Source organism: Perognathus longimembris, chromosome 25, assembly GCF_023159225.1.
Source record: "Perognathus longimembris pacificus isolate PPM17 chromosome 25, ASM2315922v1, whole genome shotgun sequence".
NCBI classification, from domain to species: Eukaryota; Metazoa; Chordata; class Mammalia; order Rodentia; family Heteromyidae; genus Perognathus; species Perognathus longimembris.
Window position 1 is genome coordinate 3,887,335 of NC_063185.1, and position 15,119 is coordinate 3,902,453.

Below are 15,119 nucleotides of genomic sequence, written 5' to 3' on the forward strand. Positions count from 1 at the left end.
ACAGAAGACCATTTCATATTGAAAGCACAACAGTGCTGGATTGTGCATTTGAAGTGATTAAGGTGGCTTGTGCCTATAATTGGGCTCGTGGAGAAGCAGATTTGGAGAAGGGATGTTCAAGGTCAGCCTAGGCAAAAGGTTTGCAAGGCCCCCTCACAACCCTTTTACAAAGCTGAGTGTGATGGTGCATCTCATCCCTGCTATGTGGGAACACTTAAGTGGGAAGATCTTGTTCTAGGTTGATCTGGACAAAGATGTGAGACTATTCAAACCGTAACAAACACTGAGTCAGCCCAAGAAAACCTCCAGGCTGGAGGTGTGGCTCAAGTGATAGAACGCCAGCTGTGAGCAAAGCAGGCCAAGGGAGCAAGAGGCCCTGAGTTCAAGCCTTGGTGCTAGCATAATAATAATAGGGCCAGTTGCCTACGGCTCACACCTGTCATCCTAGCTATTCAGAAGGCTGAGATCGGAGGATCACAGTTCAAAGCCAGCCCAGGTAGGAAAAATCTGTATGACTTACCCTCTAATGAACCAGCAAAAAGCTACCAGTAGAAGTTTGGCCCAAGTGGTATAACGCCATTCTTGAGTAAAAAAGCTAAGGCACAGTGTCAAAGCCCTGAGTTCATACCCTAGTACCAGTGCATGTATACCACATGCGCACGGTTTTCTGAGACGTTGTAGATAGAGTGTGATTCTTTTGGCAGTCTCCCTGTCTTTCCTCATTTACAATGACTCAGAATACCTGTTTTCTTCCAGAAGCCTCTGTGGTTGACAGGTCAGTGCTTAGCCTCATCCAGGGACCAAGGAGATAGGCTAACTTGTCATTTCTTCTCTCACAGGGTCAGACTCTGCCCGGGAGAGTCTTGTTTCTGCGTTACGTAGTGCAGACCCTGGAAGATGACTTCCAGCAGACGCTGAGGAGGCAGCGGCATCACCTGCAGCAGTCTATCGCCAACACTGTACTCTCCTGTGACAAGCAGCCCCACAATGTCAGGTACCAGCCACCAGGTGGCAGCAGTGAGCCGGCGCCAGCCGGAAACCTGCTTCTTCCAGCCAGGCTCCACTCCCTGCCCACAGTTCTGGCAGCTCCCATTTGTCTAGCCACACTGAGCCCTAGAAAGGCTCTCAAGCAACAAAGCCAGAGCTGTCCTCTCTCCTCTCCTGGGCACTGCGTAGGGCAACCAAGTGGACAGTCAAAATGAGACCCGGCACAGTTGCTCACCCCTAGCTTGCTCAGGAGGCTAAGATCAGAGGATAACAGTTTGGGGGCTGGGGATATGGCCTAGTGGCAAGAGTGCCTGCCTCATATACATGAGGCCCTGGGTTCGATTCCCCAGCACCACATATACAAAAAATGGCCAGAAGTGGCGCTGTGGCTCAAGTGGTAGAGTGCTAGCCTTGAGCAAAAAGAAGCCAGGGACAGTGCTCAGGCCCTGAGGCCAAGGCCCAGGACTGGCAAAAAACAAAACAAAACAAAACAGAGGATCACAGTTTGAAGCCAGCCTGGCAGGAAAGTCTGTGAGACTTTTATCTCCAGTTAACCACCAAAAAGCCCAAAGTGGAGGGGTGGCTCAAGTGATAGAGTGCCATCCTTGTACAAAAAAGCTAAAGGAGATCACCAAGTCTCAGTACAAGCCCTACAGCCAGCACACACACACACACACACACACACACACATACACACACACACACACACACACACACACAGAATAAACCACACAGCTTGAGAATAGTAGGTAAATTATTGTGGTCAATAGTCATCACAAGATGCTTTAAAAGGAAATCCCTGAGTTCAAGCCCCATGACTGACCGAAAGAAAAAGGAAATCATAAACATTTTCTGCACCAACAATGTGGCAGTCACCATCATTCAGGTGGCTTTACTCTCAGGAAGGTTAGACTGTCGTTCAAATTAACTGTTGTACAGACCACTCTGTGAGATCCAGATGGGAGCCTTCATGTATATAAAATGTTCGGTTTTAGGGTGTTTGTGCTGGTACTAGGATTTGAAATCATGACCTCCCACTCTTACTGGCTTTCCGGCACTCTATGACTTGAGCCACACTTCCGCTTCTGATGTTTTGCTGGCTACTTGGAGATAAGAGTCTCACTGACTTTTCTGTCCAGGGTTGCTTCAAACCACGATCCTCAGATCTCAGCCTCCTGAGTGACTAGGATTACAGGCAGGGGCCACCATTGTGCAACCAAGCAAGAAGCATTGATGAGGCTCACATTGCAGAGGTTCATTCTGTGGTTACTCAGACAAGGAAGGACAGACGTCATGGCAGTGGGGGGTGTGAAGGAAGAGCTTCTTCCCCTCATGGTGAACAGGAAGCAGGGAGGGAGGGAAGAAGCAGATGTAACCTCTGAAGTCCTCTCCACTTAAACCCACTTTCTCCAGCCTGGCCTTCCCTCCTGTAGTTTCCACCATCCCCCCAAATTAGCACAGCCACTCGGGGACCAAGTATTCAATACATACGACCACTGGGGTTACATTTCTTATTCAAACCATAACAATGACCATTCGTGGGAGGCAAGAATATAACAGTGTACTGATTGCTTTTTCTAGTATGCATGGTCTTTTGCTTTTCTGAGAGTGGTAATTGCCTTACTTTTAGTTTAATTTCTTACCGGAAATCAAACCCTCAGTTTTCTGCTTGGTCTCAGTCTGCGATCAGAATGTGTATTTGCACTGGGAAGTCCCATCCATCTCTTCTTGGGAGATCTGAGCTAGAACATTTTAACCTCTTCACTCTGGGGTGGTGGTCTTTGCCACTCTTAAACCTGAGCATTCTCTTTACCTGTTTCCAACTCTGGATTTTTGTTTTGTTTGCTTGTCCTGTCCCTTTCTTTGTCAGTTTATTGCCTTGCTCACTTAGTTTGATTTGGGCTTTTGAGGATTTTTTGTTTGGTTTCAGTTTGACTTGGGTTTTTAGATAGAGTCTTGCTATATTGCTAGTGTCAAACTCCTGACCTCAATAAAATCTTCCTCAGCCTTCAAGTAGCCTGAGACTGAAGGTATACATCACTACACCTGCCACATGCCCTTGTGTTTTTGCTTTGGTTTTGGGTGCCAGTTGTAAGGCTTGAACTCAGAGCCTGGGTGCTGTCCCTAGCTGTTGTGCCAAGACTAGTGCTCTGCCATTTGAGCCACAGCTCCATCCCAGCTTTAGTGATTCACTGGAAAATCTCACGGACACTCCTGCCCAAGCTGGCTTCAAACCATGATCCTCAGATCTCAGCCTCCTGAGTAGCTAGGATGCCTTACTTTAATTTACCCATTTCACCTTCACCTCGAAGAACCTGCTGCTGTCACTCTTCACTTTTTTAATTGTTTCTTTTTTATTATATTCAGAACTAGGAAGATTCTTCTACAGCTGACGTGGCCATTTTACAGCTGACGTGGCCATTTTACTGCTGACATACTTTCTCAGTTACTAAGTCAACTAAAATTTATCACTTTCCCAAAGTCACAGACTTGGATCAAACATCATCCTTCACATGCAACACACTGACCTCATTTGCTCAGTTAATTGGTCATCTTTAATTCTGTAGTCAGCGTTTACTAACCTGTACCCACATCAAAGCCTAGAATCTTCTAAGTGTTTCCATGTACCCCAAGGCCTTGGTCCGTAAGGACAAACTCAAAATAAAATCCACCATGAGAATTGCTGTTCATAGCCACATTGCATTTTTTATAGTAATTTTTTGCAGGCTGTATTTAAATGGAGACTTTCCATTAGACTTGCTTGGATAGGGAAAAGAACCACAAAGTCTCGGTTGGTAAAAGCCTCAGGGTCTGGGAGCCCATGTGGCAGCAGAAGTTCAAACCTCTCTTTTCTTCCCGTTACAGAGATGTCATCAAGTGGCTGGTCAAGGCTGTCACAGAGGATGGCCTCACCCCGCCCACTCAGGGGAATCAGACCTCTTCCGGGAGTGGAATCTCCAAGGCCAGCAGTGACCACCCTTCTCCCCAGCTGAACCTGAACAAGAACACCAACCAGCTGTAAGAGACAAGCACAATACTCCAGTCCTCCAGGGAAGCTTCGTGAAACACTGACAGCAAGACATAGTATAGCTCAGGAATATGGCTCAGTGGTAGGGTATTTGCCTCAAATGCATAAGGACCTGAGTTCAATTCCCAGAATCAATTGGGTGGTTAAAAAAGAAAACAACAGCTGGGCACCAGGGGCTACTCAGAAGGCTGAGATTTGAGGATCATTCAATGCCAACCTGGGCAGGAGAGTCTGTGAGATGCTTGCCTCCACTAAACTATCCAAAAGGCTGGAAGTGAAGCAATGGCTCAGTGGTAGAGTGCTAGCCATGAACATAGAGAGGCTCAGAGACAGTACCCAGGCCCTAAGTTCAAGCCATAGGACTAGTACGAAAAAAAGTCATTTAAAGGTGAACTTTCAAAACTCTAGCTGTGGCTCAAGTGGTAGCGTGCTAGCCTTGAGCAATAGAGCTAAGCAAAACCAAGAGGCCCTAAATTCAAATTCCATTCTTGATACAAATACACATGTGTGTACGTGCACACACACACACACACACACACACACATTCATACATATTTACATATATACTAAACTTGTTATTCAAAAAAACTAAATCCCTAAGTATTTATTTATTTTTGCCAGTCCTGGGGCTTGAACTCAGCCTGAGCACTGTCCCTGGCTTCTTTTTGCTCAAGGCTAGCACTCTGCCACTTGAACGCCACTTCCAGCTTTTGCGCCATTTCTGGCTTTTTCTGTTATGTGGTACTGAGGAATGGAACTCAAGGCTTCATACATGCTAGGCAAGCACTCTACCACTAAGCCACATTCCTAGCCAAATACAAACATTTCTTATGACACAAATAGTACGTTAGTCAGGTGCCAGTGGTTAACATCTGTAAACTTAGCTACTCAAGAAAGCTGAGGGGCTGGGGATATGGCCTAGTGGCAAGAGTGCCTGCCTCATATACATGATGCCCTGGGTTCGATTCCCCAGCACCACATATACAGAAAATGGCCAGAAGTGGCGCTGTGGCTCAAGTGGCAGAGTGCTAGCCTTGAGCAAAAAGAAGCCAGGGACAGTGCTCAGGCCCTGAGTCCAAGCCCCAGGACTGGCCAAAAAAAAAAAAAAAAGAAAGCTGAAATCAAAGAATCACAGTTTAAAGCCAGCCCAGGCATACAAATCCAAGAGACGTATCTCCAACCAACTAGCAAAAAGCCAGGGGCATGGCTCAAGTGGTAGAGTACCAATTGTGAGCAAAACATTTAAGAAGGAAAAGCCGTTGGGGATGGGGGGGTGCGGAGGGGAGTTGCCAGGCACTGGTAGTTTATGCCTATAATCCTAGCTCCTTCAGAAGCTGAGATCTGAGGATCGAAGTGCAAAGCCAAGCCAAGCAGGAAAGTTCATGAGAATCTTATCTTCAATTAGTTACAGAAAAAGCCAGAAGTGGTACTAGTATTGAGCTTCTTTTGAAGCTCAGGAACAGTGCCTAAGCCCAGAGTTCAAGCCTCAGGACCAGCGAAAAAAAGAAAAAAAGTTAAAAGAAGCTGATACCATGCTAAGCTCATCTTTTGAAGCCTTGCCCAGGTTCCTGATGCCACATCAAATTAGCTCTAGCCTACAGTCAGATCAGATGGGGAAGAATACCAGTTGACATTCTGCAATTATTCTCATAATAAACTATTGTAGCCTCTTGGGGCTCTTTGAACCACAGCACTACTTCTCGTTTTCAGGTGGTTAATTGGAGATAAGAGACTTAGGGAATTTCCTGCTGGGACTGGATTTGAACTATGATCCTCAGATCTCAGCCTCCTGAGTAGCTAGGATTAAAGGCAGGAGGAGCCACTGGTGCACAGCTTAAACTATCGTTTTGACAGAAGTAGAGATGTAGCTCAAGTAGTAGTGATAGCCTTGGGCAAAAAAGAATTCAAGAGCCAGGAATAGCTTAAAAAATAACAAAAAACAGATGATAAAGTAGGCATTGGTTAGTGTTCTCTAGCCCCTGAGATTGTGTGGTTCTGTTTTTGAATTTAAAAACTCCCCACGTTCTTTTGTTTAGCCAGTCCTGGGGCTTGAATTGGGGACTCAGTTGTGGCTTTAATGGGGGAAGGGCGACAAGAGCTCCCGAGACGCTGCCCTTTCCCCATCCCTGGGACAGTGTTAAAGCTAGCCACTCCCACCTTCCAGCCTCAACCAGAAGAGAAGACCCCACCCCTGGGGGAGGCAAACATGTGGGTGCCACCATGATAGGGGTTGTCCAGCCCACAAAGGAAGTTTCATGACATCACCTGATGGACACGGTCTTTAGCATATGAGTGGCCCTTTGGCCAGTCCCCCTCCTTTCCTGCCATTACCGCTATATAAAACCCTTCCCAATTAAATCCTTTGAGATCCATTCAAACATCCAGGCATCTCCCTGATGTCTTCTTCCGCCGCCGCTCCTGAAACGTGAGGGGACCGGGGGGAGGGGAGACATCAGCAACCTTTCCTCAACTTTTTTTTTGGTCCTGGGGCTTGGACTCAGGGCCTGAGCACTGTCCCTGGCTTCTTTTTGCTCAAGTCTAGCACTCTACCACTTGAGCCATAGCACCACTTCTGGCCATTTTCTGTATATGTGGTGCTGGGGAATTGAACCCAGGGCCTCATGTATACAAGGCAAGCACTCTTGCCACTAGGCCATATCCCCAGCCCCCCTGAGCTTCTTTTTGTTCAAAGCTAGCACTCTACCACTTGAGCCACAGTGCCACATCTGGGTTATCTGTTTATGTGGTGCTGAGGAATCGAACCCAGGGCTTTGTGCATGCTAGGCAAGCACTGTACCACTAAGCCACATTCCCAGCCCCTCTCCCAGGTCCTAAGGGGCTCAGAGAGTATTGTCCGGCAGAGAGACGAGGGCAGGGGAGCTTGTTCAAGGAAAGCATGCAGAAGGCTCGAGTGGCTCTCCATGACAGTCCCCAGAGTACCATTGTTCTGGCTGGATGGTGCGGGGGGGGGCTCCCCCACAGCTCTTGCCACTCACCATGTCCACCTTCCATCCCAGGATCGTGTGCCAGCTTCAGCGGATGCTGTCCATCGCTGTGGAGGTTGACAGGACTCCCACCTGCAGCTCCAACAAGATTGCCGAGATGATGTTTGGCTTTGTGCTGGACATTCCCAAGAGGAGTCAGAGGTGAGTCTGCTTCCTTCTTGGTTATCTTTAAAACCAAGTTAATACTTCCTGCAGGTTGCTCACGCCTGTCATCCTGGCTACTCCAGAGGCTGGGATCTGAGGATCGTGGTTCACAGCCAGCCCAGGCAGGAAAATCCACGAGACTCTTACCATTGAACCACCAGAAAGCCAGATAGGGGAAAAGTGGCTCCAGAGGTAGAACACCAGCCTGGAGCAAAAATGTTCAAGGACAGCATCCAGAACCTGAGTTCAAGCCCCCATACAGGCACTCAAGAAAATAAAATAGAATTAAGAGCTTATAGAAAGTCCTCTTTTATTAATTTATTGTCAAAGTGATGGACAGAGAAATTATAGACAGTCTTTTCTTTCTTTCTTTTTCTTTTTCTTTTTGCCAGTCCTGGGGCTTGTACTCAGGGCCGGAGCACTGTCCCTGGCTTCTTTTTGCTCAAGGCTAGCCCTCAACCATTGAGCCACAGCACCACTTCTGGCCATTTTCTATATATGTGGTGCTGGGGAATTGAACCCAGGGCTTCATGTATACGAGGCAAGCACTCTTGCCACTAGGCCATATTCCCAGCCTTAGACAATCATTTTTATACCTTAACTTTCTTGTCTATTCTACGTACAGGAAACAATTTCAAAAGATAAAACCCTGAACTCTAATTGGAAAGAACGAGTACTGGATAGCCCCTTTAGCCATTTGAAGGAGATCCCTAATTGTTATTATTTGCAAATTGAGGGCAATTTCTTGGAAACTGGCAGTAATGCCCTAAATAGAGGCTAAAGTTCTTTTCCATCTCCATTTAGCTAATGAATAGCCAAATGGATCTGCACATAATTCATCCTTTCAACTTAGACTTAAAATAGACAAAAATAATTAAGCGAAAGTTTACGTTTAAAATTCTCTCCAAAGGGAAAAATTGACCACCCAACATAATTATACTAAAAGATACTTTAAGCTGGGAACCAGGGATTCGTGCCTGTAATCCTACATGCGCAGGTAGCTAAGATCTGAGAATCATGGTTCAAAGCCAGCAGGGAAGGAAATGTCCATGAGACTTTTATTTCCAATGAACCAGCAAAAAGTCAAAAGTGGAGCTGAGATTCTAGTGGTAGAGCACTAGTCTTGAGCTGACAATCTCAGGGACAGCCCGCAGGCCCTGAGTTCAAGCCCCACAACCACCACCACCACCACCCCAAAAAATCCCTTTGAACTTTAATAAATTCACCTATTCTCTGACTTTTTTGTAGTTGTCCTAGGGAGTATCTGCATACTCAATAATGTCTGTGAGTCAAGGGAGTTCAAGCACCTTTCCTTCCATCTGGGCACTGTGGAACACTGAGGAAGAGGGAGGGCTGGACATCCAGGCCCCTCTGGTCTTCAGGCTCCATGAGCTCTTGACCATTCAATGTGAGGGAAACTGGATGCTTACATTGATTAATTTTTTTTTGTACTATTACCAGGCTTGAACTCAGAGCCTTGCAGTCTTGCTTTGTTTTTATACTCCAGGCTGGTAACTCTACTACATGAACAAACTCTCCACTTCCAGCTTTCTTTTTCTTTTTTCCAGTCCTGGGGCTTGAACTCAGGGCCTGAGCACTGTCCCTGGCTTCTTTTTGCTCAAGGCTAGCACTCTACCACTTGAGGCACAGCACCATGTCCAGCTTTTTCTGTGTATGTGGTACTGAGGAATTGAACCCAGGGCTTCATGCATGCTAGGGCGTACTCTACCACTAAACCATATTCCCAGCCACTTCCAACTTTTTGCTGGTTAATTGGAGCTAAGTCTTAACATCGATCCTCAGATCTCAGCCTCCTGAGCAGCTACAATTACAGGGATGAGCCACCAGTGGCGGTTTAGTTTCTTCTCATAGTTAAGTCTGATGTATTTCCTTAACGTGTCCTGTGTCAGGTCTCTCATCTCGGTAGTTGGTTGTTCATGAAGAAATCTAATTCTACCCTGCCCACAGGAAGCATGATTTTGTAGGCCTCCATTACATTCCTTCTTCACTTGTTTGTTTGGTGTCTCTATTAGGGTTTGAACTCAGGGTATTGAGCTCTTACTTGGCTTTTTTGCTCAAGGCTGGTGCTCTATGACTTTAGTCACACTTCCCGCTTTTTGCTGGTTCAATGGAGATAAGTCTCAGAGTCTTCTTGCCTAGGCTGGCTTTGAACTGCTATCCTCAGGTTTCAATCTCCTGAATAGTTACAACTCCAGGCCTGAGCCACCAGCACCCGGCTCGTGGCTGGTTTGTCAGGGCAGCTGTTTCCTGGAGGGTGGCCTGTGGAATGTGGTCTTTGACATGAAGCGCTGATGGCGTCTTGTTCTCATCCCCCCAGGGAGATGTTCTTCAGCACCATGGAAAGCCACCTTCTGCGCTGCAAAGTGTTGGAAATCATCTTCCTACATGGCTGTCAGACGCCCACCCGCCTCCCCCTGTCCCTGGCCCAGGCTCTCTACTTCCTGAACAACTCCACATCTCTCCTCAAGTGCCAGGTATGCATTCCTGCTTCCCCACCAGGCCAGCCCACCTTGCCCTCCCTCTGCTTCTTTTTTTTTTTTTTTTTTCAACACAAATTTTTTTGACAAGGTGTTGTGCAAAAAGGGTACAGTACATAGCAGGGCAGTGTGTACATTTCTTGTGATATCTTACGCCCTGTTTTTCTTTCCCTTCTCTAGGTCAGGTAGACATATATACAATATACAATGTATCAAGAACATATACAGTAGCCACGTGGCCAAGCCCAAGAAAATTCGCCTAGGGCTTTAAATGTAATGTCGATATTAGACAATATGTCGACAGTAGTCTTATATGAACGTACATACATAGCTTTTGAGCTATTGTATTCCACTGAGAGGTCAATTTTTGACCTTTATATGTTGAGTAATTGTTTGGTTTTAGTTACATACTGTTGGGTCGCTGCCCCAATCCTGTGGGAAATACCATTTGACAAGCAGTTTTTGGTTTCACAGACCTGGTCTCTATTGTCTCTCCATCTCCCTTTCTTAACAGTCATATATCAGGGAGATCATGCCCCTTTGTTTTCTGTGTTCTAGGCTTGTCTCGCTCAACATTATTTGTTCGAGTTCTGACCATTTCCCTATGAATAACAATATTTCACCATTCCTAATCGCTATGTAGTATTCGATTGTGTATAGGTACCATATTTTTTGGATCCATTCATCTGTGGAGGGGCATCTGGGTTGCTTCCATATTTTGGCTATTGTGAATTGTGCCGCGATAAACATGGAAGTACAAATGTCTTTTTGATATCTTGGGACTTGCTGTTTAGGATAGATGCCTAGGAGTGGTATGGCTGGGTCATAGGGTAGGTCTATATTGAGCTTTTTGAGAAACCTCCATACTGTTCTCCAAAGTGGTTATACTAATTTGCACTCCCACCAACAATGAAGAAGGGTTCCTCTTTCCCCGCACCCCCTCCAGCATTTGTTGTTGCCTGAGTTCAGAGTATAGGCCATTCTAACTGGGGTGAGGTGGTATCTCAGGGTTGTTTGTATTTGCATTTCCTTTACTACCAGGGATGTTGAACATTTCCTCATATGTTTCTTGGCCATTTTTATTTCTTCTCTTGTGAAGTCTCTCTTTAGCTCCTTTGCCCATTTCCTAATTGGTTTATTGGACTTGGAGGGGCTTAGTTTTTTGAGTTCTCTGTAGATGCTGTAGATATTAGGCCTTTGTTGCTGTGCTGGTAAAGATCCTTTCCCATATGGTTGGCTGTCTTTCTGTTTTGGTGGCTATGTCCTTAGCTGTGCAGAAACTTTTTAATTTGTAGTAGTCCCATTTGTCGAGTCTCTCCCCTATTTGTGGTGCCCCTGGGACTATATTCAGGAAGTTCCTGTGCCTATAAGTTCTACCATCTTTCCTACTCTGTCCTTCAGCAGTTTCAAGGATTCAGGTCTGATATTGAGGTCCTTGATCCATTTTGAGTTGATCTTGGTGCATGGTGATAGGGTTGGGTCTACTTTGAGTTTTCTGCATATGGCTGCCCAGTTCTCCCAGCACCAGTAGTTGAAGAGGCTATGTTTATTCCATTGTATGTCTTTAGCTCCTTTGTCGAATATCAGCTGACTGTAAGAGTGCGGTTTTATTTCTGGATCTTCAATTCTAATCCATTGATCTTCCTGTCTGTTTTTATACCAATACCAGGCTGTTTTTGTTATGATGGCCCTGTAGTAGAGCTTGAAGTCTGGTATTGTGATACCTCCTGCACTGCTTTTTTTGCCTAGAATTGCTTTGGCAATTCTAGGTCTTTTGCTGTTCCATATGAATTTCTGGATTGCTTTCTCTATTTCAGTGAAGAATGTGACTGGGATTTTGGTAGGGATTGCATTGAATTTGTATAACAATTTGGGCAATATGGCCATTTTCACTATATTGATTCTGCCTACCCATGAGCATGGGAGGTCTTTCCATCTCCTTGTGTCTTCTTTGATTTCCCTTATTAGATTTTTATAGTTTTCATTAAATAGGTCCGTCACGTCCTTGGTTAAGTTGATCCCTAGGTACTTTATTCTTTTTTTGGCTACTGTAAATGGAATTGTTTCCATAATTTCCTTTTCTGTTTGTATATTGCTGGTGTACAGAAAAGCTGCTGACTTTTGTGTATTGATTTTGTATCCCGCTACTTTGCCAAAATGGTTTATTAGGTGTAGGAGTTTGGGGACTGAGTTTTTTGGGTCCTTCAGATATAAGATCATGTAGTCTGCGAATAGGGATAACTTGATTTCTTCCTTGCTGATGTGGATCCCTTTGATGTCCTCCTCTTGCCTTATTGCTATGGCTAGGGATTCCAGCACTATGTTGAACAGAAGTGGGGAGAGTGGGCATCCTTGTCTTGCTCCTGAGTTTAGGGGGAATGATTTAAGTTTCTCTCCATTTAATATGATGTTAGCAGTTGGTCTGTTGTATATGGCTTTTATTGTTTTGAGGAATGTTTCATCTATTCCTGTTCTCTCCAAAGCTTTTAATAAGTATGGATGTTGTATTTTGTCAAAGGCTTTTTGGGCATCGACTGAGATAACAATGTGATTCTTGATTTTAGTTCTGTTTATGTGGTGAATTACGTTGATTGATTTACGGATGTTGAACCATCCTTGTGACTGTGGGATGAAGCCTACTTGGTCATGATGTATAATTTTCTTGATCAGTTTCTGGATCCTGTTAGCTAATATTTTATTGAGGAGCTTTGCGTCTGTGTTCATTAGTGATATTGGTCTGTAGTTCTCTTTTTTTGTTGGGTCTTTGCCTGGTTTGGGAATGAGTATGATATTAGCTTCATAGAATGAGTTTGAGATTTCTCTCTCTGTTTCTATTTTGCGGAAGAGTTTGAGGAGTATTGGTATTAGCTCCTCACTAAAGGTTTTGTAGAATTCGTTGGTGAATCCATCTGGGCCTGGGCTTTTCTTTGTTGGGAGGTTCTTGATTACCTCCTGTATCTCACTGTGAGTTATTGGTTTATTTAGTTGATTTATTTCTTCTTGCTTCAGTTTGGGCAGTTTATACTTCTAAGAATTGATCCATTTCTGTAAAATTATTGTTTTTTACTGAATAGAGGTTCTGGAAATAGTTCCTTATGATTGTTTGAGTATCGTGTGTACTTGTTGTAATTTTTCCGGTGGAGTCCCTGATTTTACGTATATGAGTCTCTTCTTTTTTTTGTAAGTCTTGCGAGGGGTCTGTCAATTTTATTTATTTTCTCAAAGAACCAGCTTTTAGTCTTATTTATTTATTGAATGGTCTTTCTATTTTCAATCAGATTTATCTCTTCTTTAATCTTTGTGATCTCTCTCCTCCTAGTCATTTTAGATTCGGTCATTTCTTGTTTCTCCAGTTGTTTTAGTTTCATCATGAGGTTATTCACCTGCTCTGCTTCCATTCTTTTAATGTGAGTGCTGAGGGCAATGATCTTGCCCCTCAGTACTGCCTTAGCTGTGTCCCATAGGTTTCTTTGTGATGTATTTTCATTGTCATTGTGGCTTATGAATTCGTTGATTTCATCTTTAATTTGGTCTGTGGCCCATGTGTTGGATAACAGTGTGGGGTTTAGCCTCCAAGAATGTGTATAGCCTCTGTGGTAACCATTGTTATTGATGGTTACCTTTAATCCACTGTGATCAGATATAATACATGGGATGACGTCAATACTTTTGTATTTGCTGAGGTTCTTTGTGTGGGCTATGACGTGGTCTATTTTGGAGTATGATCCATGGGCTGCTGAGAAGAAGGTGTATTGGGTCTCTGTAGGGTGGAAGATTCTGTATAGATCTGTCAGATCCATTTGGGATATGGTGTTACTTTAAGGTCCTCAGTTCCCTTGCTGATCCTCTGGGTGTTAGATCTGTCTCTTGGAGAGAGTGGGGTATTAAAGTCTCCCACTATGTTTTTGTTTGCGTCTATCTTGTTCTGTAATTCTGTGAGAATTTGCTTGACATATGTGAGGCCTCTTTTTTTTTTTTTTTTGGCCAGTCCTGGGCCTTGGACTCAGGGCCTGAGCACTGTCCCTGGCTTCTTCCCGCTCAAGGCTAGCACTCTGCCACTTGAGCCACAGCACCGCTTCTGGCCGTTTTCTGTATATGTGGTGCTGGGGAATCGAACCTAGGGCCTCGTGTATCCGAGGCAGGCACTCTTGCCACTAGGCTATATCCCCAGCCCTGTGAGGCCTCTTTTGTTCAGTGAGTATACATTTATCACCGTGATGTCTTGATTCTGGATTTTTCCTTGTATTAAAATGTAGTGTCCTTCTTTGTCTTTTTGAGTTGATTTTAATGAAAAGTCCAGCTTGTCTGAGATCAGAATGGCTATACCTGCCGTTTTGGTAGGTGCGTTTGTTTGGAAGATCTTGCTCCATCCTTTCATTCGGAGCCTGTTTTTGTCCCTTGCTGTAAGGTGGGTCTCTTGTAGACAACAGATGCCAACTTTTTGTTTGCGGATCCATTCTGCCAGTCTGCTCCTCTTTATCGGAGAGTTTATACCATTTATATTCAAAGAGATCAAGGATAAGAGTGTTTTTTCTCCTTCCATTTTCTTGTTGTGTTTTCCTTTTTTTTTTTCTTCTTGTCTTTACTGAGCTGCTCTTTCTGTTTCTGTTTCTGTCTGTGTGTCCTGTACGATCTCTATTGGGTGGGATTCCCCTCTTAGAATTCACTGTAGGGCTGGTTTTTTATTCACATACTCCTTTAGATCCTCTTTGCTATGGAAAGATCTGGTTTTCCCTTCGAATGTGAACTCCAAATTCGCAGGAGATTTAATCCTAGGTTGTATATTGTTGGCCTGTAGAACTTGGATGGTGTTCTTCCACTCACTTCGCGCTTGGTAGGTTTGTGTGGAGAGGTCTGCTGTTATTCGGATCCTCTTCCCATTGTAGAAAATTTCTTTATTCGTTTTGGCTGCATTCAGAATTTGCTCTTTATTCTTGAGATCTGAAGTCTTGAATATTATGTGCCTTGGGGTGGCTTTTCTGGGGTCTGGCCTGCCAGGTGTCCTATAGGCTTTGGTTACCTGGGGTCCCTTGTGAGATTGGGGAAGTTTTCTGCAATAACTTTATTGAAAATATGATGAAGCCCTCTGCTCTGGTATTCGGCTCCTTCTTCTATTCCAATTATGCTCAGATTATATCTCTTGTCTTTGTCCATTAGTTCCTGGATTTGTCTGCCCTGAAGCTTCACCGTTTCTTGGAGTGTGGTAATTTTCTGGTTGTTGTCGGCTGCTTCATCGTCCAAGAGAGAGATTCTGGATTCCATATGGTCAATTCTTTGTGCTGTGCATTCAATTGCGGAGTTTATGGATGTCAGAGAGCTATTTATGGTTGTCAGATCAGCTCTGGTTGTGGAAATTTCTTCCTTTAAAGAGTTGTATTTTAAATCTACTTTTTCATGCATTTCACTTCTCAGGATGTTAAGGTCTTCTTTAATGGTGGTTTGCATTGTATCCATTTT

At 44.5% G+C, this 15,119-nt stretch overlaps 1 protein-coding gene across 1 annotated transcript in view; it reads left to right on the forward strand.

The window, feature by feature from the left end:
• Simc1 (SUMO interacting motifs containing 1) overlaps positions 1 to 15,119 on the forward strand; it is a 38,057-nt gene that overhangs the window by 17,587 nt on the left and 5,351 nt on the right. The window contains exons 5-8 of the mRNA XM_048334319.1: positions 840 to 994; positions 3,853 to 4,005; positions 7,033 to 7,161; positions 9,503 to 9,659. Coding sequence (XP_048190276.1) covers positions 840 to 994; positions 3,853 to 4,005; positions 7,033 to 7,161; positions 9,503 to 9,659 — 594 coding nt within the window. The remainder of the gene's footprint in view (positions 1 to 839; positions 995 to 3,852; positions 4,006 to 7,032; positions 7,162 to 9,502; positions 9,660 to 15,119) is intronic.